The 20,603-nt window shown below is 51.3% G+C and overlaps 1 protein-coding gene across 1 annotated transcript in view; it reads right to left on the bottom strand.

The window, feature by feature from the left end:
- Positions 1-2,690: 2,690 nt before the first annotated feature.
- The window catches only part of LOC147109997 (trypsin-3-like), a 93,630-nt gene continuing 75,717 nt past the window's right edge, over positions 2,691-20,603 (bottom strand). Inside the window, exons 3-5 of the mRNA XM_086004233.1 lie at positions 8,755-9,017; positions 6,407-6,543; positions 2,691-2,927 (exon numbers count right to left, since the gene is read on the bottom strand). Coding sequence (XP_085860359.1) covers positions 2,778-2,927; positions 6,407-6,543; positions 8,755-9,017 — 550 coding nt within the window. The 3' untranslated portion in view covers positions 2,691-2,777. The remainder of the gene's footprint in view (positions 2,928-6,406; positions 6,544-8,754; positions 9,018-20,603) is intronic.

The following is a 20,603-nucleotide window of genomic DNA, read 5'->3' as shown; positions in this document are numbered from 1 at the left end:
CTCCGACAGTGCGGCGCTCCCTCAATACTGCCCCTCCGACAGTGCGGCGCTCCCTCAGTACTGCTCCTCTGACAGTGTGGCGGTCCCTCAGTACCGCCCTTCCAACAGTGCGGCGCTCCCTCAGTACTGCCCCTCTGACAGTACAGGGCACCCTCAGTACTGACCCTCTGACAGTGCGGCGCTCCCTCAGTTCGGCCCCTCCGACAGTGTGGCGCTCCCTCAGTACCGCCCCTCCGACAGTGCGGTGCTCTCTCAGTACCGCCCCTCCGACAGTGCCGCGCTCCCTCAGTACTGCCCCTTCGACAGTGCAGCGCTCCCTCAGTACTACCCCTCTGACAGTGCGACATTCCCTCAGTACTGTCCCTCCGACAGTGCTGCGCTCCCTCAGTACTTCCCATCCGACAGTGCGGCGCTCCCTCAGTACTGACCCTATGACAGTGCGGCGCTCCCTCAGTACTGCCCCTCCGACAGTGCGGCGCTCCCTCGGTACTGCCCCTCCGGCAGTGCAGCGCTCCCTCAGTACTGCCCCTCCGACAGTGCGGCTCTCCCTCAGTACCGCCCCGCCGACAGTGCGGCGCTCCATCATTACCGCCCCTCCGATAGTGCGGCCCTCCCTCAGTACTGCCCCTCCGATATTGCGGCGCTCCCTCAGTACTGTCCATCCGACAGTGCAGCGCTCCCTCAGTACTGTCCCTCCGACAGTGCGGTGCTGCCTCAGTACTGCCCACCCGACAGTGCGGCGCTCCCTCAGTACTGGCCCTCTGACAGTGCAGCGCTCCCTCAGTACTGACCCTATGACAGTGTGGCGCTCCCTCAGTACTGCCCCTCCGACAGTGCAGCAATCCCTCAGTACTGCCCCTCCGACAGTGCGGCGCTCCCTCAGTACTGCCCCTCCGACAGTGCGGCGCTCCCTCGGTACTGCCCCTCCGACAGTGCAGCGCTCCCTCAGTACTGCCCCTCCGACAGTGCGGCTCTCCCTCAGTACCGCCCCGCCGACAGTGCGGCGCTCCATCAGTACTGCCCCTCCGACAGTGCGGCCCTCCCTCAGTACTGCCCCTCCGATAGTGCGGCGCTCCCTCAGTAGTACCCCTCCGACAGTGCTGCACTCCCTCAGTACCGCCCGCCGACAGTGCAGTGCTCCCTCAGTACTGTCCCTCCGACAGTGCAGCGCTCCCTCAGTACTGCTCCTCCGATAGTGCGGCGCTCCAGCAGTACTGTCCCTCCGACAGTTCGGCGCTCCCTCAGCACTGACCCGATGACAGTGTGGCGCTCCCTCAGTACTACCCCTCCGACAGTGCAGCACTCCCTAAGTACTGCCCCTCCGACAGTGCGGCGCTCCCTCTGTACTGCCCCTCCGACAGTGCGGCGCTCCCTCGGTACTGCCCCTCCGACAGTGCGGCGCTCCCTCAGTACTGCCCCTTCGACAGTGCGGCGCTCCCTCAGTACTGCTCCTCCGACAGTGCTGCGCTCCCTGATTACCGCCCCTCCGACAGTGCGGCGCTCCCTCAGTACTGTCCCTCCGACAGTGCGGCGCTCCCTCAATACTGCCCCTCCGACAGTGCGGCGCTCCCTCAGTACTGCTCCTCTGACAGTGTGGCACTCCCTCAGTACCGCCCTTCCGACAGTGCGGCGCTCCCTCAGTACTGCCCTTCCGACAGTGCGGCGCTCCCTCAGTACTGTCCCTCCGACAGTGCGGCGCTCCCTCAGCACTGACCCTATGACAGTGCGGCGCTCCCTCAGTACTGTGATTCCGACATTGCGGCGCTCCCTCAGTACTGTCCCTCCGACTGTGCAGCGCTCCCTCAGCTCTGCCCCTCCGACAGTGCGGCGCTCCCTCACTACCGCCCCTCCGACAGTGCGGCGCTCCCTCAGTACTGCTCCTCCAACAGTTCTGCGTTCCCTGATTACCGCCCCTCCGACAGTGTGGCGCTCCCTCAGTACCGCCCTTCCGACAGTGCGCTGCTCCCTCAGTACTGCTCCTCCGACAGTGCGGCGCTCCCTCAGTACTGCCCCCCCGACGTTGCAGCACTCCCTCAGTACTGCCCCTCCGACAGTGCGGCATTCTCTCAGTACTGAACCTCCGACAGTGCAGCACTCCCTCAGTACCGCCCCTCCGACAGTGCCGCGCTCCCTCAATACTGCTCCTCCGGCAGTGCGGCGCTCCCTCAATACTGCCCCCCCGACAGGCGGCGCTTCCTCAGTACTGCCCCTCCGACAGTGTGGTGCTCCCTCAGTACTGCCCCTCCGACAGTGCGGCGCTCCCTCAGTACTGCCCCTCCGACAGTGCGGCGCTCCCTCAGTACTGCCCCTCCGACAGTGCGGCGCTCCCTCAGTACTGCCCCTCCGACAGTGCGGCGCTCCCTCAGTACTGCCCCTCCGACAGTGCGGCGCTCCCTCAGTACTGCCCCTCCGACAGTGCGGCGCTCCCTCAGTACTGCTCCGCTGACTGCAGCGCTCCCTCAGTACTTGCGTGGGGCGTGTCGGCCTAGATTTTTTGCGCTCAAGTCTGCGGAGTGGGGACTCGTTCCCACCACCTTCTGACTGAGACGAGAGAGTGCGACCCACTGAGACCCCGGCTGACTGCTAACATTTTGAGGCACTTATCCTGTGCCATGAGGCTCCTGAGGGACATGGTCGTGTGAGATATAGATGCAAGCCTTCCTCTAAACACTTGGACCAGTAAGATAAGAATTGCTTCACCAGTGATTTTATTAAAGTGTGGTCATTTTATTGACATTGAATTCAGATCATTGGGATCCCATGTGGTCCAGTGATTTCTAGTTATTGTCCATGGTTTTCGTGATCCAAGCGATGTAGTTGCAGACTTTCGTGTAGACACCCGGATAATTCTTCTCGGCACATCCGGCTCCCCAAGAGACAATTCCTTCCAGTTTTCCGTTGCAGACCATAGGTCCCCCTGAATCCCCCTGTGAGTGAGTAAATTAGCACCGAATAAGAATACAACAGCTTGTATTTATATAGCGCCTTTAACGTAGTAAAACGTCCCAGGGCGCTTCACCGGAGCGTAAATCAGACACAATTTGACCCCGAGCCACATCAGGAGATATTACGACAGGCGACCAAAAGCTGGGTCGAAGAGGTCGGATTTAAGGAGCGTCTTAAAGGAGGAGAGAGAGAGGCGGAGAGGTTTAGGGAGGGAATTCCAGAGCTCGGGGCCCAGGCGGCTGAAGGCACGGCCGCCAATTCTAGAGCGATTAAAATCGGGGATGTTCAAGAGGCCAGATTTGGAGGAGCGCAGAGATCTGGGAGGGTTGTAGGGGCTGGAGGAGGTTACAGAGATAGGGAGGGTTGTAGGGGCTGGAGGAGGTTACAGAGATAGGGAGGGTTGTAGGGGGCTGGAGGAGGTTACAGAGATAGGGAGGGTTGTAGGGGCTGGAGGAGGTTACAGAGATAGGGAGGGTTGTAGGGGCTGGAGGAAGTTACAGAGATAGGGAGGGCTGTAGGGGCTGGAGGAGGTTACAGAGATAGGGAGGGTTGTAGGGGCTGGAGGAGGTTACAGAGATCTGGGAGGGTTGTAGGGGCTGGAGGAGGTTACAGAGATAGGGAGGGTTGTAGGGGCTGGGGGAGGTTACAGAGATAGGGAGGGTTGTAGGGGCTGGAGGAGGTTACAGACATCTGGGAGGGTTGTAGGGGCTGGAGGAGGTTACAGAGATAGGGAGGGTTGTAGGGGGCTGGAGGAGGTTACAGAGATAGGGAGGGTTGTAGGGGCTGGAGGAGGTTACAGAGATAGGGAGGGTTGTAGTGGCTGGAGAAGATTACAGAGATAGGGAGGGTTGTAGGGGCTGGAGGAGGTTACAGAGATAGGGAGGGTTGTAGGGGCTGGAGGAGGTTACAGAGATAGGGAGGGTTGTAGGGGCTGGAGGAGGTTACAGAGATAGGGAGGGTTGTAGGGGCTGGAGGAGGTTACAGAGATAGGGAGGGTTGTAGTGCTGGAGGAGGTTACAGAGATAAGGAGGGTTGCAGGGGGCTGGAGGAGGTTACAGAAATAGGGAGGGTTGTAGGGGCTGGAAGAGGTTACAGAGATAGGGAGTGTTGTAGGGGCTGGAGGAGGTTACAGAGATAGGGAGGGTTGCAGGGCTGGAGGAAGTTACAGAGATAGGGAGGGCTGTAGGGGCTGGAGGAGGTTACATAGATAGGGAGGGTTGTAGGGGCTGGAGGAGGTTACAGAGATAGGGAGGGTTGTAGGGGCTGGAGGAGGTTACAGAGATAGGGAGGGTTGTAGGGGGCTGGAGGAGGTTACAGAGATAGGGAGGGTTGTAGGGGCTGGAGGAGGTTACAGAGATAGGGAGGGTTGTAGGGGCTGGAGGAGGTTACAGAGATAGGGAGGGTTGTAGGGGCTGGAGGAGGTTACAGAGATAGGGAGGGTTGTAGTGCTGGAGGAGGTTACAGAGATAAGGAGGGTTGCAGGGGGCTGGAGGAGGTTACAGAAATAGGGAGGGTCGTAGGGGCTGGAAGAGGTTACAGCGATAGGGAGGGTTGTAGGGGCTGGAGGAGGTTACAGAGATAGGGAGGGTTGTGGGGGCTGGAGGAGGTTACAGAGATAGGGAGGGGTGTAGGGGCTGGAGGAGGTTACAGAGATAGGGAGGGTTGTAGGGGCTGGAAGAGGTTACAGAGATAGGGAGGGTGTAGGGGCTGGAGAAGGTTACAGAGATAAGGATGTTTGTAGGGGCTGGAGGAGGTTACAGAGATAGGGAGGGTTGTTGTGCTGGAGGAGGTTACAGAGATAGGGAGTGTTGCAGGGGGCTGGAGGAGGTTACAGAAATAGGGAGGGTCGTAGGGGCTGGAAGAGGTTACAGAGATAGGGATGGTTGTAGGGGCTGGAGGAGGTTACAGAGATAGGGAGGGTTGTAGGGGCTGGAGGAGGTTACAGAGATAGGGAGGGGTGTAGGGGCTGGAGGAGGTTACAGAGATAGGGAGGGTTGTAGGGGTTGGAGGAGGTTACAGAGATTGGGAGGGTTGTAGTGGCTGGAGGAGGTTACAGAGATAGGGAGGGTTGTAGGGGCTGGAGGAGATTACAGGGATAGGGAGGGTTGTAGGGGCTGGAGGAGGTTACAGAGATACGGAGGGGGTGAGGAGGGATTTGAAAACGAGGATGAGAATTTTGAAATCGAGGCGTTGCCGGACCGGGAGCCAGTGTAGGTGAGCGAGCAACAGGGGGTGATGGGTGAACAGGACTTGGTGCAGCTGAGTGTTGGAAGACCTCAAGTGTACGGAGGGTAGAGGATGGGAGGTCGGCCAGGAGTGTGTTGTAGTCGTCGAGTCTGGAGGTACAAAGGCACGGAAAGCTTTAATGAGGCAGCTGGACCTTGCATGGTCCAGACGGAATCCATCTCCAGCAAGAGAGAGTCTACCCACCTCCCCTTGACGTTCAACGGCATTACCATTGTTGAATCCCCCACCATCAGCATCTTGGGGCTCACCATTGACCAGGGCCTTAACAAGAACAGAGGCTGTATATATATTTTCTTACATTATAAACTAGGGGCAATTGTTCATCCTGTGAGCACCTATCTCTACACGACATGTAGAAGGGCCCATAGGAGATTCAACATGCGTATATATTTTCATCATGAATACAGGATAGCAGCATTGGGAGAAAGCCCAAAACATACACAGAGCTCTCTGCCTTGAAGTGTTCAGTTTGGACCCTGGTATCATAAATCAGGACCACACCTGGAGTACTATGTGCAGTTTTGGTCTCCTTACCTAAGAAAGGATAAACTTGCCATAGAGGGAGTGCAGCGAAAGTTCACCAGACTGATTCCTGGGGATGGCAGGACTGTCGTATGAGGAGAGATTGGGTGGACTCGGCCTGTATTCACTAGAGTTTAGAAGAATGAGAGGGGATCTTATTGAAACGTATAAAATTCTGACCGGGCTAGACAGACTGGATGCAGGGAGGATGTTTCCCCTGGCTTGGGGGGGGGTCTAGAACGAGGGGTCACAGTCTCAGGATACGGGGTAGGACATTTAGGACTGAGATGAGGAGAAATGTCTTCACTCAGAGGGTGGTGAACCTGTGGAATTCTCTACCACAGAAGGCTGTGGAGGCCAAGTCACTGAATATATTTAAGAAGGAGATCGATAGATTTCTAGACACAAAAGTCATCAAGGGGTATGGGGAGAGAGCGGGAATATGGTATTGAGATACAGGATCAGCCATGATCACATTGAATGGCGGAGCAGGCTCGAAGGGTTGAATGGCCGACTCCTGCTCCTATTTTTCTATCTTTCTATGTTTCAATCCGAATGGAGCCTTGGAAAAACTGGGATTATGTCCCTCTCTGAATCTGAAAGTGTGTAGGTAGCAGCTTTGAAGCGATGGAACAGGATGGAGGCTGAAGGCACTTGCTATTATGCATTGACCGGGTCTATCCGTCCTTACCTGACAGCTGTCCTTCCCACCCTCGAGAAATCCGGCGCAGAACATGTTCCTCGAGATCTGCCCAGGGTAGGACTTCCTACACGTGCGGGTAGGCAACACGGGGATGTCAAGACACTGAAGGTCAGCGGGGTACTCAACTGATAAAAGAACACAATTCAGAAAAGGTTATTCGATCTAGGATTGGCTACAGTCACACGGGATGCCCATATCAGTGTAAAACACTGGTTCGGCCTCAACTGGAGTATTGTGTTCAATTCTGGGCCCCGCACTTTAGGAAGGATGTGAAGGCCTTAGAGAGGATGCAGAAAAGATTTACGAGAATGATTCCAGGGATGAGGGGACTTCAGCGATGTGGAGAGACTGGAGAAGCTGGGGTTGTTCTCCTTGGAGCAGAGAAGGTTAAGGGGAGATTTAATCGAGGTGTTCAAAATCATGAGGGGTCTGGACAGAGCAGATAGAGAGATTGGGTCAATTGGGCTTATACTCGTTGGAGTTTAGAAGAATGAGAGGGGATCTCATTGAAACTTATAAAATTCTGACAGGACTGGACAAACTAGATGCAGGAAGGATGTTTCCGATGGTCGGGGAGTCCAGAACCAGGGGTCACAGTCTAAGGATAAGGAGTAAGCCACTTAGGACTGAGATGAGGAGGAATTTCTTCACCCAGAGAGTGGTGAACCTGTGGAATTCTCTACCACAGAAGGCAGTTGAGGCCAATTCATTAAATATATTCAAGAAGGAGTTGGATATATTTCTTAAGGCTAAAGGGATCAAGGGATATGGGGAGAAAGCAGGGACAGGGTACTGAGTTTGGATGATCAGCCATGATCTCATTGAATGGCGGAGCAGGCTCGAGGGGCCGAATGGCCTACTCCTGCTCCTATCTTCTGTGAAAACTGTTCCCATTGGCGGGAGGGTCGAGATCCAGAGGGCACAGATTTAAGGTGATTGGCAGAAGATCCAAAGGCGACATGAGGAGAAACCTTTTTTACGCAGCGAGTGGTCAGGATCTGGAATGCTCTGTCTGAGAGGGTGGTGGAGGCAGATTCAATCACGGCTTTCAAAAGGGAATTGGATAAGAACCTGAAGGAAAGAAATTGCAGGGCTACGGGGAAAGGGCGGTGGAGTGGGACTAGCTGAAGTGCTCTGGCAGAGAGCTGGCATGGGCTCGAGGGGCCGAATGGCCTCCTCCTGTGCTGTGACCATTCTCTGATTCTATGATTCTGTACTCTACTGATGACAGGAAGGAAGAGAAGAGGGATCAGGGAAATTTCTTCCATTAATAACCTGGCCTGACACCTTCAATGATTTATACACCCCCCCAAAGAGACACCACCTAAAAAAGACATAAACAGTTTACTTCGGCATTTATCTCACTGCCGGTTGTGGGATCTTGCTCTGTGTAAAATGGTTACAACTTTTGCAAGAGCTACAGCAAGAAAGACTTGTCCCAAAGCACTTTCCAGCCAATGAGCCACCTTTGAAGTGTAATCACTGTCAGTATATAGACAAGCAGAGCTGCCAACTTGTGCACAGCAAGATCCCTCAAAAAAAAGTTTTATTCATTTTATGGGACATGGGCGTCGCTGGCAAGGCCAGCATTTATTGCCCATCCCTAGTTGCCTTTGAGAAGGTGGTGGTGAGACGCCTTCTTGAACCTCTGCAGTCCGTGTGGTGAAGGTGCTCCCACAGTGCTGTTAGGGAGGGAGTTCCAGGATTTTGACCCAGCGATGATGAAGGAACGGCCGATATATCTCTAATTCAGGATGGTGGGAGACTTGGAGGGGAACTTGGAGGTGGTGGTGTTCCCATGCGCCTGCTGCCCTTGTCCTTCTAGGTGGAAGAGGTCGCGGGTTTGGGAGGTGCTGCCGAAGAAGCCTTGGCGAGTTGCTGCAGTGCATCTTGTAGATGGTACACACTGCAGCCACGGTACGCCGGTGGTGGAGGGAGTGAATGTTTAAGGTGGTGGATGGGGTGTCAATCAAACGGGCTGCTTTGTCCTGGATGGTGTCGAGCTTCTTGAGTGTTGTCGGAGCTGCACTCATCCAGGCAAGTGGAGAGTATTCCATCACACTCCTGACTTGTTCCTTGTAGATGGTGGAAAGGCTTTGGGGAGTCAGGAGGTGAGACACTCGCTGCAGAATACCCAACCTCTGACCTGCTCTAGTGGCCAATGAATTTACTGACCAGACGAGTTGTTTTATGTAATGAGGTCGGTTGGGGGCTGAGGGTTGGCCAGGACATCTTTAACACCTTGTCTCTCGGTGACATTAAACGCAAGTGTGAAAGTCCCCCAATCGCACGTGTTGTGGGCTGCCGAGGGGATGTCCCGCATCATGTCCACCCACCTCCTCCATCGTTGAGGAGATTTCCCCAGCCCGAGATCAGGCATTGCATCCCGGCGGAAGGGCAGGTGCTGGAGAGTTGGATCGGTCTGGCGTAGCTATTGAACCGGACGGGTTTTGACAGCTTGACCAGCATGATGTCATTGTTGATTGTCCTGGGATTGTAGGAGGGGTGACTGATGACCTTGGAGGCCGCAATATGCTGCTCAGTGCCTTCATCAACTTCGGTGTTCTGTTCACCAATGTGGGCGACGAGAGTCTTAGCTCTGCAAAAATAAAAGCGAGAAACAAAGAACATAATTGGCAAATGAAATGCAACACAGATAAATGTGAGGTGTTACACTTTGATAAGAAAAATAGGGAGGTCACATTCTACTTGGAAAATAACAATCAAAATGGGCTAGAGGAACAAGGGGATCTCGAAGTACAAATTGTTAGATCCGTGATTCTGAGAGTATGATGTTTTTCAATAACCACACGGATGCTGTAACTTAACAATAAACAGGTATTTACTGGAGGAGGGTAGTCTCAAGGCTGGGGGTACAGAGGCATGCGCAAGGCTTATATACAGGTGTGGTCACTGCCGGTACTACAGTATACAGGAGCTGTAAAAGTAGTTCTGTCTTAAAGGTACATACGCTACAATTCCTCCCCTTTTAGATTAGTAGTACCCCTAATATTCAAATAACAATTAACACTTTAACATGTACATTAAACAACAATAGTCCATTTATAGATTCAGTCTTTGGGGCGGCTTCCTGACCCTTTTGGGATAGCGCCTTTCCTGAGGTTCTCGTTCTTGGTGCAGAGGCGATTCTGGCCCCTTTTCATCGGGTAGTTCATCGGTTTCCACTGCTACTGGTTCTGAGGTAGATGCTACCGGTATGTCGGGTTCATCCCCAGGTACTCGAGACATGGGGTTGAATCGTTCCTGTGACGCTAAGATCTGGTCGACGTGGCGTCTCACAATGTTCTACCCGACATCCACTGTGTACATTAATGGCCCCTGCCTTGTGCATATCGTTCCGGGTTGCCATTTCTCTGTTTGGTAGTTACAGGCCACGACTGGTTGCCTTACATTGAAGCTCCTTGTCGACTTCTCATTGATGTGCTGGAATTGTTTGTCCTCAACATTTTTTCGCACATTTGGTCTGAGCAAATCCAGACGAGATCTCAACCTTCGGTTAAAGAACATCATGGCCGGGGTCTGGTTGGTAACTGCATGTGTCGCGTTTCGGTAGGCTAATAAGAAATTGTCCACCTTATGCTGTAGTGGAATTTCATCATCGCACATGGCCTTTATCGCCTTCTTAAAGGTTTGTACGAACCTCTCAGCCAATCCATTTGTGGCTGGATGATACGGGGCGGATGTGTAATGCCTTACGCCATTACTTCTCATAAATTTTCGAAACTCTTGACACAAACTGTGGTCCATTATCAGAGCAAATCTGCTCTGGCAAGCCGTTTCTGGCAAATATGGTCCATAGGACTGCAATCGTATTCTCTGTAGTGGTTGAGGACATTTTTATCACCTCAGGCCACTTCGAATGAGCTCCACTGCTATTAAGAACATTGAGTCCATGAATGGACCAGCGAAATCAATATGCACCCGTTGCCATGGAGAGGAGGGCCACTCCCATGGGTGTAGAGGGGCATGTGGTGGTGCATTTTGGACCTTCTGGCATCCTGAGCAGCTCTTGGTTAGGTCTTCGATTTGTTGATCGATTCCCGGCCACCATACATAAGCCCTAGCAAGGCTTTTCATTTTCACTCCCCCCAGATGACCTTCATGTATCTCATTTAGCACTCTCTCCCTTAACTTGGGTGGAATCACCACTCTGGATCCACACATCACTGTCCCCTGGCATACTGACAGCTGTTCTCTTCTGGATGAGAATGCTGGCAACAGTGAGTCGCCATGTGTTGGCCATCTTCTCACCGTCAAATCATATACCCGAGACAGCGTCGGATCATTGCGGGTCTCCTTCTCTATATCTGCGTTCGTTACTGGCAATCGTTCAATTATTGACGAATAAAATATCTCGATAGGGTCCACTGCTGGTGCTTCCTCCACAGTAGGCAGTGGCAGGCGCGATAGCCCATCAGCGTTCCCATGCTGTTTCGTGCCTTTATATTCTATTTCATATTGATTCGCCCCTAGAAACAGGGACCATCTTTGTAACCGTTGTGCAGTCATCACTGGAACGCCCTTCTTCGGATTAAAGATGGAGACAAGTGGTTGGTGGTCAGTCAGCAAGGTGAACTTCTGCCCATGCAGATAGTGGTTGAATTTTTTTACTCCCCATACTAGGCTGAGGGCCTCCCTGTCAATCTGGGCGTAGTTGCGCTCGGCTGAGGTTAGTGACCGAGACGCAAAGGCTACTGGCCTCTCCAACCCGTCTGAGAATTTGTGCGACAGCACCGCTCCAATACCATAGGGTGATGCATCACATGCCAAACGAATTGGTAGTGCTGGGTTGAAATGGGCCAACACCTCTTTTGATGTGATCAATTCTTTACACTTCTGGAAAGCTCATCTACGTTCGTCATTCCACTTCGATGGTACTCCTGTTTGCAGTAGGGTGTTCAGTGGGTGTAATACCGTGGACAAATTTGGTAAGAACTTGTGGTAGTAGTTTACCAGCCCGAGGAACGACCTCAGTTGTGACACATTTTCCGGTGCTGGAGCCTTGACTACTGCCTCAATCTTTTCAGGGGATTTATGTAACCCCTCTTCATCAATGACGTGGCCACAATACGAGATCTGTTTCTGGAAAAACTCAGACTTGTGGCGATTAGCTCGTAGCCCATACTCCTTCAATCTGGTGAGCACCTTCTCCAAGTTGGTGAGGTGCTTGCTGTCATTTTCGCCCGTGACCAGGATGTCGTCCAAATAACACTGGGTCCCTGGAATCCCTTGCAGGACTTGATCCATTGCCCTTTGCCAGATAGCCGGAGTCGAGGCTACCCCGAACACCAGCCGGTTGTATTGATAGAGACCTTTATGAGTGCTAATCGTAAGGTATTATTTCGAAGCTTCTTCTACTTCCATTTGCAAGTACGCCTGGGCTAGATCAATTTTGGTGAAGCGTTTACCTCCAGATAGCGAGGCGAAAATATCCTCAATTCGGGAAGCGGATATTGTACCGTGTGAAGGACTGGGTTCACTGTCACCTTAAAATCCCCACAGATGCGGACCTTCTTTGGTTCCCCAGGCGTATTACTCAACGACCTCTTCATTACAGGAACGATGGGTGTAGCCCACTCGCTCCAGTCCACTTTGGACAGTACTCCTGAACGTTTCAACCCTTCCAGCTCTGCTTCGACAGCTGGCCTGATCGCATAAGGCACTGGTCTGGCCTTAAGAAACTTTGGGCATGCGTTTTCCTCTATTTTAATCGTTGCTGTTATGCCTTTTAGTGTTCTGAGTCCCTCCTGGAACACTTCTTTTGCGTCAGTTAGCATTTTTGACAGTCGTCCAGGTGTGACGTCGTCATCCTTTTTGGCCTCAACCTTCAGTGCCTGTATGGAATGCCAATCTAATTGTATCTTTTGGATCCATTCACGTCCTAGCAGTGGTGGTCCTCCATCTGGCAATACATATATATCCATTTTAGGTATTTCCTGGCCTTTATATATCACTTTCAACCTTATTTTTCCTTTGGGGTAGACTTTTTGCCCCGTGTACGTCTTCAAGACAATCTCTGTAGCTTTCAAGGGCATGTGTGAAAATAGCCGCTTGTAGTCCCTTTGGTGTATGACTGTTAGGGCTGATCCTGTGTCGAATTCCATTTTCACTTGGACTCTGTCTATCTTGAGCGTGACCCAGATAGTATGGTGATCCTCCATTTTGGTTACCTTATGTAGTTTCAGACAACCCAGCTCCTTGCTTCCGGAGTCTGTGTCACTTTTCTGTTCGTCTGAACTACTGTCCATCACCTGGTGTACCTTTTTGTACTTCTCCTGTGGAGATTTCTTACTGTTGGTTTTCTTCCCAGACCTGCAGACTCTTGCTATGTGTCCTGCTTTTCCATGCTGTCTGCACACTTGGTCCTTGAACCAACAATCCTTCTGGTCGTGTGTTGTTCTGCCGCAGCGATAACACTTCCCTGTTCCATAGGACATTTCATTGGTGCCATATTCTTGCGGTCTCCGTTGTATCTCTGCAGCGCCCCGTGCGGCTGCTTCGTGTGATACTGCCATACTGAAAGCCTTGTCCAGCGTAAGGTCCTTTTCTGATAGAAGCCGTTTCTGGGTTCCTTCACTTAGTAGCCCACACACAAACTTGTCCCTTAACGTATCTGCTAGTCCCGCTCCAAACTGGCAGTGTTTCGATAGCTTGCGCAGTTCCGTTAGGTACTCAGCATTGCTTTCGTCTTTGTGTTGGTTCCTTTTATGGAACTTAAATCGTTCTGCTATCAGCAGCGGTGTGGGGTTTAAGTGGTCCTGTAGGATTTCCACTATACTTTTGAAATTCTTGTTTACCGGCTTCTCTAGGGTTATTAGATTTCGCAGTAACCCATAAGTTTTTGCACCCATGGAATTTAACAAAACCAGTGCTTCATTAGCATCTGGCACTTCATTCGCCCTGCAGTACACCTCAATACGTTCCACATATGTCGCCCAATCTTCGACTTCATTGTCGAACGTAGAGATACTGCCACTCTTCGGCATCCCTGGGTGTGAGTTAACTGTCAAAAATGGCGTCTCCCGCGCTTCCCCTTCTTCTCCGCTGGCACAAAATGGCGTCTCCCGTGCTTTCCTTCCTTCCCGCGCTCGCCCTTCTTCTCCGCTGCGGCTTCTAAAAATGGCGTCTCCCGCGCTCTTCCTTCTTCTCCGCGGCTCAATGGCGTCTCCTGCGCCCTCCCTTCTTCTCCCCGCGGACACTGTTCAGCCCTTGAGCCCTGGCTGTGCTCTGCGCGTTCTTCGACGCCGCTCGGTCCTGAACCCGGCTGTTGCTTTACCCTCTCTCTCTCCGCGTTGTTTTTTTTTTTTTTTTTTCGACACCGCTCGGTTTTCAACCCCCGGCTGCGCCCTGTGCGCTTCACCCTCTGTCTTACCCCGTCAACGCTGCTCGGCTTTCTCTCCACCGTCGGTCGGCTCCAGCCGCCGCTGTCCGGGAAGGGTCTGCGCTGGACCTGTCGTCAGTCTCTTGCTGATCGTCGTGGCTGGGGAACCAAGCCCGGCTCTCCACAGCCTCCCCAGCGATGTTCACTCTCTGCCGGACGACTGGGCGGCTGCTCGTGGTCGACGCCCGTGTTCCTGGCCTCGACTTTCTTACACCGCCCCCCCGGAGCGAATCCTCGAAGGGAAATGCAGAGTTGCAGGTAGATTCGAATCGACACTCGTCGCTACTGTTAGATCCATGATTCTGAGAGTATGATGTTTTTCAATAACCACACGGATGCTGTAACTTAACAATCAACAGGTATTTACTGGAGGAGGGTAGTCTCAAGACTGGGGGTACAGAGGCATGCGCAAGGCTTATATACAGGTGTGGTCACTGCCGGTACTACAGTATACAGGAGCTGTAAAAGTAGTTCTGTCTTAAAGGTACATACACTACACAAATCACTAAAAGTTGCGACACAGGTTAGCAAGGCCATAAAGAAAAGCAAACCAAGCACTAGGGTTTATTTCTAGAGGGATAGAATTGAAAAGTAGGGAAGTTATGCTAAACCTGTATCGAACCTTGGTTAGACCACACTTGGAGCACTGCGTACAGTTCTGGTCACCATATTATAAAAAGGATATAGAGGCACTGGAGAGGGTGCAGAGAAGATTGACAAGGATGATACCAGAAATGCGAGGGTACACCTATCAGGAAAGGATGAACAGGCTGGGTCTCTGTTCTCTTGAAAAGAGAAGGCTGAGGGGTGACCTAATAGAGGTCTGTAAAATGATGAAAGGTTTTGATAGAGTGGATACAGAGAGAATGTTTCCACTTGTAGGGAAGAGCATAACTGGAGGCCGTCAATAGAAGATAGTCACCAAGAAATCCAATAGGGAATTCAGGAGAAATTTCTTTACCCAGAGAGTGGTGAGAATGTGGAACTCGCTACCACAGGGAGTGGTTGAAGCGAATAGTATCGATGCATTTAAGGGGAGGCTGGACAAGCATCTGAGGGAGAAGGGAATAGAGGGTTACGCTGATAGATTGAGATGAGGAAAGACGGGAGGAGGCTCGAGTGGAGCATGGACTGGTTGGGACGAATGGCCTGTTTCTGTGCCGTATGTCCTGTGTAATCCTATGTTAAAAATTTAATTTCTATAGCGCCTTTCACTACCTCAGGACGCCCCAAAGCGCTTCACAGCCAATGAAGTACTCCTGGAAGTGTTGTGTCTGTTGTAATGTAGGAAACGCGGCAGCCAATTTGCACACAGCAAGCTCCCACAAACAGCAAAGAGATAATGACCAGATAGCGATTAATAGGTAGAAAGTTGGATAGATATAGAGAAACAAATACATTTAAAAAAACTTATTAATCAATAGATGGGCCGTTAGACAGATCACAGTGAACACCTGAACATACGACAGATCAAGGTGACTGAACTTACTGTAGTGTATGTACCTTTAAGAGAGAAATACTCTTACAGCTCCTGTATACTGTAGTACCGGCAGTGACCACACCTGTATCTAAGCCCTGAGCAGGCATCTGTACTGTTAGTTTTTAGACTACCCTCATCCAGTGAACACCTGTTGATTGTTGAGCTGCAGTCTCCGTCTACTTATTGAAGAACACCATACCTTAAGATTCACGGATTTAATAGTGGCGACGAGGTCGATTTGAACCTACCTGCAACTCTGCATTTCCTCCCAAGGATTCGCTCCTGGAGGACAGTGGAAGGAGTCGAGGCCAGAAGCACGGGCGTCGACCACGAGCAACCGCCCAGTCATCCGGCAGAGAGTGAGCATCGCAGTGGAGGCTGTTGAGAGCTGGGCTTGGTTCTCCAGCCACGACGATCCAGCAACAGGCTGGCACCAGGTACAGCGCAGACCCTTCCCGGACAGCGGCGGCTGGAGCCGACCGATGGCACAGAAAAGGCCGAGCAGCGTCGACAGGGTAAGAGAGAGGGTAAAGTGCACAGGGTGCAGCCGGGGGTTGAAGACCGAGCGGCGTCGACGGAAAACAAAAAGAGAGAGAGGGTAAAGCACAGCCGGGGGTTCAGGACGAGCGGCAGCAACGAGAGAGGCGCACAGGAAAACGCGCAGAGCGCAGCCAGGGCTCAAGGGCTGAGCAGCGAGCGGGGGAGACGCCATTTTGAGCCAGCGGAGAAGAAGGGAGAGCGTGGGAGATGCCATTTTAGCCAGTCTAACCACATCCAGGGATGCCGAAGAGTGGCAGTGTCACAGCGTTCGACAATGAAGTCGAAGATTGGGCGACATATGTGGAACGCATTGAGGTGTACTGCAAGGCAAATGAAGTGCCAGATGCCAGGAAAGCACTGGTTTTGTTGAATTCCATGGGTGCAAAAACGTATGGCTTACTGCGAAACCTAATAACCCCAGAGAAGCCAGTGGATAAGGATTTCGAAAGCATAGTGGAAATCCTACAGGACCACTTAAACCCCACACCGCTGCTGATAGCAGAAAGATTTAAGTTTCACAAAAGGAACCAGCATAAAGACGAAAGTAATGCTGAGTATCTAACGGAACTGCGCAAGCTATCGAAACACTGCCAGTTTGGAGCGGGACTAGCAGATACGTTAAGGGACAAGTTTGTGTGTGGGCTTCAAAGTGAAGGAACCCAGAAACGGCTTCTATCTGAAAAGGATCTTACGCTGGAAAAGGCTTTCAGCATGGCAGTATCACACGAAGCAGCCGCACGGGGCGCTGCAGAGATACAACGGAGACCGCAAGAATATGGCACAAATGAAATGTCATATGGAGCAGTGAAGTGTTATCGCTGCGGCAGAACAACACACGACCAGAAGGATTGTTGGTTCAAGGACAAAGTGTGCAGACAGTGTGGAAAAGCAGGACACATAGCAAGAGTCTGCAGGTCGGGAAAGAAAACCAGCAGCAAGAAATCTCCACAGGAGAAGTACAAAAAGGTACATAAGGTGATGGAGAGTAGTTCAGACGAACAGAAAAGTGATACAGACTCCGGAAGCAAGGAGCTGGGTTGTCTGAAACTACATAACGTAATCAAAATGAAGGATCACCAAACTATCTGGGTCACGCTCAAGATAGACGGAGTCCAAGTGAAAATGGAATTGGACACAGGATCAGCCCTAACAGTCATAAACCGAAGGGACTACAAGCGGCTATTCTCACATATACCCTTGAGAGATACAGAGATTGTCTTGAAGACGTACACGGGGCAAAAAGTCTACCCCAAAGGAAAAATAAGGGTAAACGTGATATACAACGGCAAGGAAACACCAAAAATGGACCTATATGTATTGCCAGATGGAGGACCTCCACTACTAGGACGTGAATGGATCCGGAAGATACAGTTAGATTGGCATTCCATACAAGCACTGACAGTAGATGCCAAAAATGATGACGACGTCACACCTGGACGACTGTCAAAAATGCTAACTGACGCACAAGAAGTGTTCCAGGAGGGACTCGGAACGCTAAAAGGCATAACAGCGACGATCAAAATAGAGGAAAATGCAAGCCCAAAGTTTTTCAAGGCCCGACCGGTGCCTTATGCGATCCACCCAGCCATCGAAGCAGAGCTGGAAGGTTTGGAACGGTCAGGAGTACTGTCCAAAGTGGACTGGAGCGAGTGGGCTACACCCATCGTTCCTGTAATGAAGAGGTCATTGAGCAATACGCCTGGGGAACCAAAGAAGGTTTGCATCTGTGGGGACTTTAAGGTGACAGTGAACCCAATCCTTCACACGGTACAATATCCGCTTCCGTGGATTGAAGATATTTTCGCCTCGCTATCTGGAGGAAAACGCTTCACTAAGATTGATCTGGCCCAGGCGTACCTGCAAATGGAGGTAGAAGAAGCCTCGAAACAGTACCTCACGATCAACACTCACAAAGGTCTCTACCAATACAACCGGCTGGTGTTCGGGGTAGAATCAACTCCAGCTATTTGGCAAAGGGCAATGGATCAAGTCCTGCAAGGGATTCCAGGGACCCAGTGTTATTTGGACGACATCCTGGTCACGGGCGAAAATGACAGGGATCACCTTGCCAACCTGGAGCAGGTGCTCACAAGATTGAAGGATTATGGGCTCCGAGCTAATCGCCACAAATGCGAGTTTTTCCAGAAGCAGATCTCGTATTGTGCCCACGTTATTGATGAACAGGGGTTACATAAGTCCCCTGAAAAGATTGAGGCAGTAGTCAAGGCTCCAACACCGGAAAATGTGTCACAACTGAGGTCGTTCCTCAGGCTGGTGAACTACTACCATAAGTTCTTGCCGAATTTGTCTACAGTATTACACCCACTGAACACCCTACTGCAAACGGGGGTACCATGGAAGTGGAATGACAAATGTAAATGAGCTTTCCAGAAGTGTAAAGAATTGATCACATCAAAAGAGGTGTTGGCCCATTTCAACCCAGCACTACCAATTCATTTGGCATGTGATGCATCACCCTATGGTATTGGAGCGGTGCTGTCGCACAAATTCCCAGACGGTTTGGAGAGGCCAGTAGCCTTTGCGTCTCGGTCACTAACCTCAGCCGAGCGCAACTACGCCCAGATTGACAAGGAGGCCCTCAGCCTAGTATGGGGAGTAAAAAAGTTCAACCACTATCTGCACGGGCAGAAGTTCACCTTGCTGACTGACCACCAACCACTTGTCTCCATCTTTAATCCAAAGAAGGGCGTTCCGGTGATGACTGCGCAACGGCTACAAAGATGGTTCCTTTTTCTAGGGGCGCACCAATATGAAATAGAGCATAAGGGCACGAAACAGCATGGAAACGCTGATGGGCTATCACGCCTGCCACTGCCTACGGCGGAGGAAGCACCAGCAGTGGACCCTATCGAAATATTTTATTCGTCGATAATTGAACGCTTGCCAGTAACTAACGCGGATATAGAGAAGGAGACCCGAAATGATCCGACACTGCCTCGGGTATATGATTTGATGGTGAAGGGATGGCCAACACATGGCGACTCACTGTTGCCAGCATTCTCATCCAGAAGAGAACAGCTGTCAGTATGCCAGGGGACAGTGATGTGTGGATCCCGAGTGGTAATTCCATCCAAGTTAAGAGAGAGAGTGCTCAATGAGCTTCACGAAGGCCATCTGGGAGGGGTAAAAATAAAAAGCCTTGCTAGGGCTTATGTGTGGTGGCTGGGAATCGATCAACAAATCAAGGACCTGACAAAGAGCTGCTCAGGGTGCCAGAAGGTCCAAAATGCATCACCACATGCCCCTCTACACCCATGGGAGTGGCCGTCCTCTCCATGGCAACGGGTGCATATTGATTTTGCTGGTCCATTCATGGACTCAATGTTCTTAATAGCAGTGGATGCGCACTCAAAATGGCCTGAGGTGATCAAAATGTCCTCCACCACTACAGAGAATACGATTGCAGTCCTACGGACCATATTTGCCAGGAACGGCTTGCCAGAGCAGATTTGCTCTGATAACGGACCACAGTTTGTGTCCTAAGAGTTTCGGAAATTTATGAGAAGGAATGGGGTAAGGCATTACACATCCGCCCCGTATCATCCAGCCACAAATGGATTGGCTGAGAGGTTCGTACAAACCTTTAAAAAGGCAGTAAGGGCCATGTGCAATGACGACATTCCACTGCAGCATAAGGTGGACAATTTCCTGTTAGCCTACAGAAATGCGACACTTGCAGTTACCAACCAGACCCCGGCCATGATGGTCTTTAAACGAAGGTTGAGATCTCGTCTGGATTTGCTCAGATCAAATGTGCGAAGAAATGTTGAGAATAAGCATTTCCAGCACATCAATGAGAAGCCGACAAGGAGCTTCAATGTAGGACAACCAGTCTTGGCCCGTGACTACCGAACAGAGAAATGGCAACCCGGAATGATATGCACACGGCAGGGGCCACTAATGTACACAGTGGATGTCGGGGAGAACATTGTGAGACGCCATGTCGACCAGATCCTAGCGTCACAGGAACGAGTCAACCCCATGTCTCGCGTACCTGGTGATGAACCCAACAAACCGGTAGCATCTACCCCAGAAACAGTAGCATCGGAAAATGATGAACTCACCGGCGACAGGGGGCCAGAATCGCCTCCGCACCAAGAACAAGACACTCAGGAAAGGTGCTATCCAGAAAGGATCAGGAAGCCTCCCGAAAGATTGAATCTATAAATGGACTATTTCAGTTAATGTGCATGTTAAAAGTGTTAACTGTTATTTGAATGTTATGATACTGTTAATCTAAAAGGGGAGGAATTGTAGTGTATGTACCTTTAAGAGAGAACGACTTTTACAGCTCCTGTATACTGTAGTACCGGCAGTGACCACACCTGTATATAAGCCCTGAGCAGGCATCTGTACTGTTAGTTTTTAGAATACCCTCATCCAGTAAACACCTGTTGATTGTTGATCTGCAGTCTCCGTCTATTTATTGAAGAACACCATACCTTAAGATTCACGGATTTAATACTTACGACAGATCGCAGGTAGTGACTGTACTTAAAACTGATCGTGGAAGAGACTGTACTTATGGCAGATCATAGGGAGTGAATGTACTTATGTCTGATCGTAGGGAGGGTCTGTACTTACAACTGATCGTAGGCAGAGACTGTACTTACAACTGATCGTAGGAAGAGACTGTATTTATGGCAGATCATAGGGAGAGACTGTACTTACAACTGACCGTAGGGAGAGACTGTACTTACAACTGATCGTAGGGAGAGACTGTATTTACAACTGATCGTAGG

This window comes from Somniosus microcephalus, chromosome 12, assembly GCF_052327205.1.
Source record: "Somniosus microcephalus isolate GS21.2 chromosome 12, FLI_Smic_1.0, whole genome shotgun sequence".
In the NCBI taxonomy this organism is placed as follows: domain Eukaryota; kingdom Metazoa; phylum Chordata; class Chondrichthyes; order Squaliformes; family Somniosidae; genus Somniosus; species Somniosus microcephalus.
The sequence above is the reverse complement of the archived record's forward strand: the minus strand, read 5'-3'. Positions and strand labels throughout refer to the sequence as shown.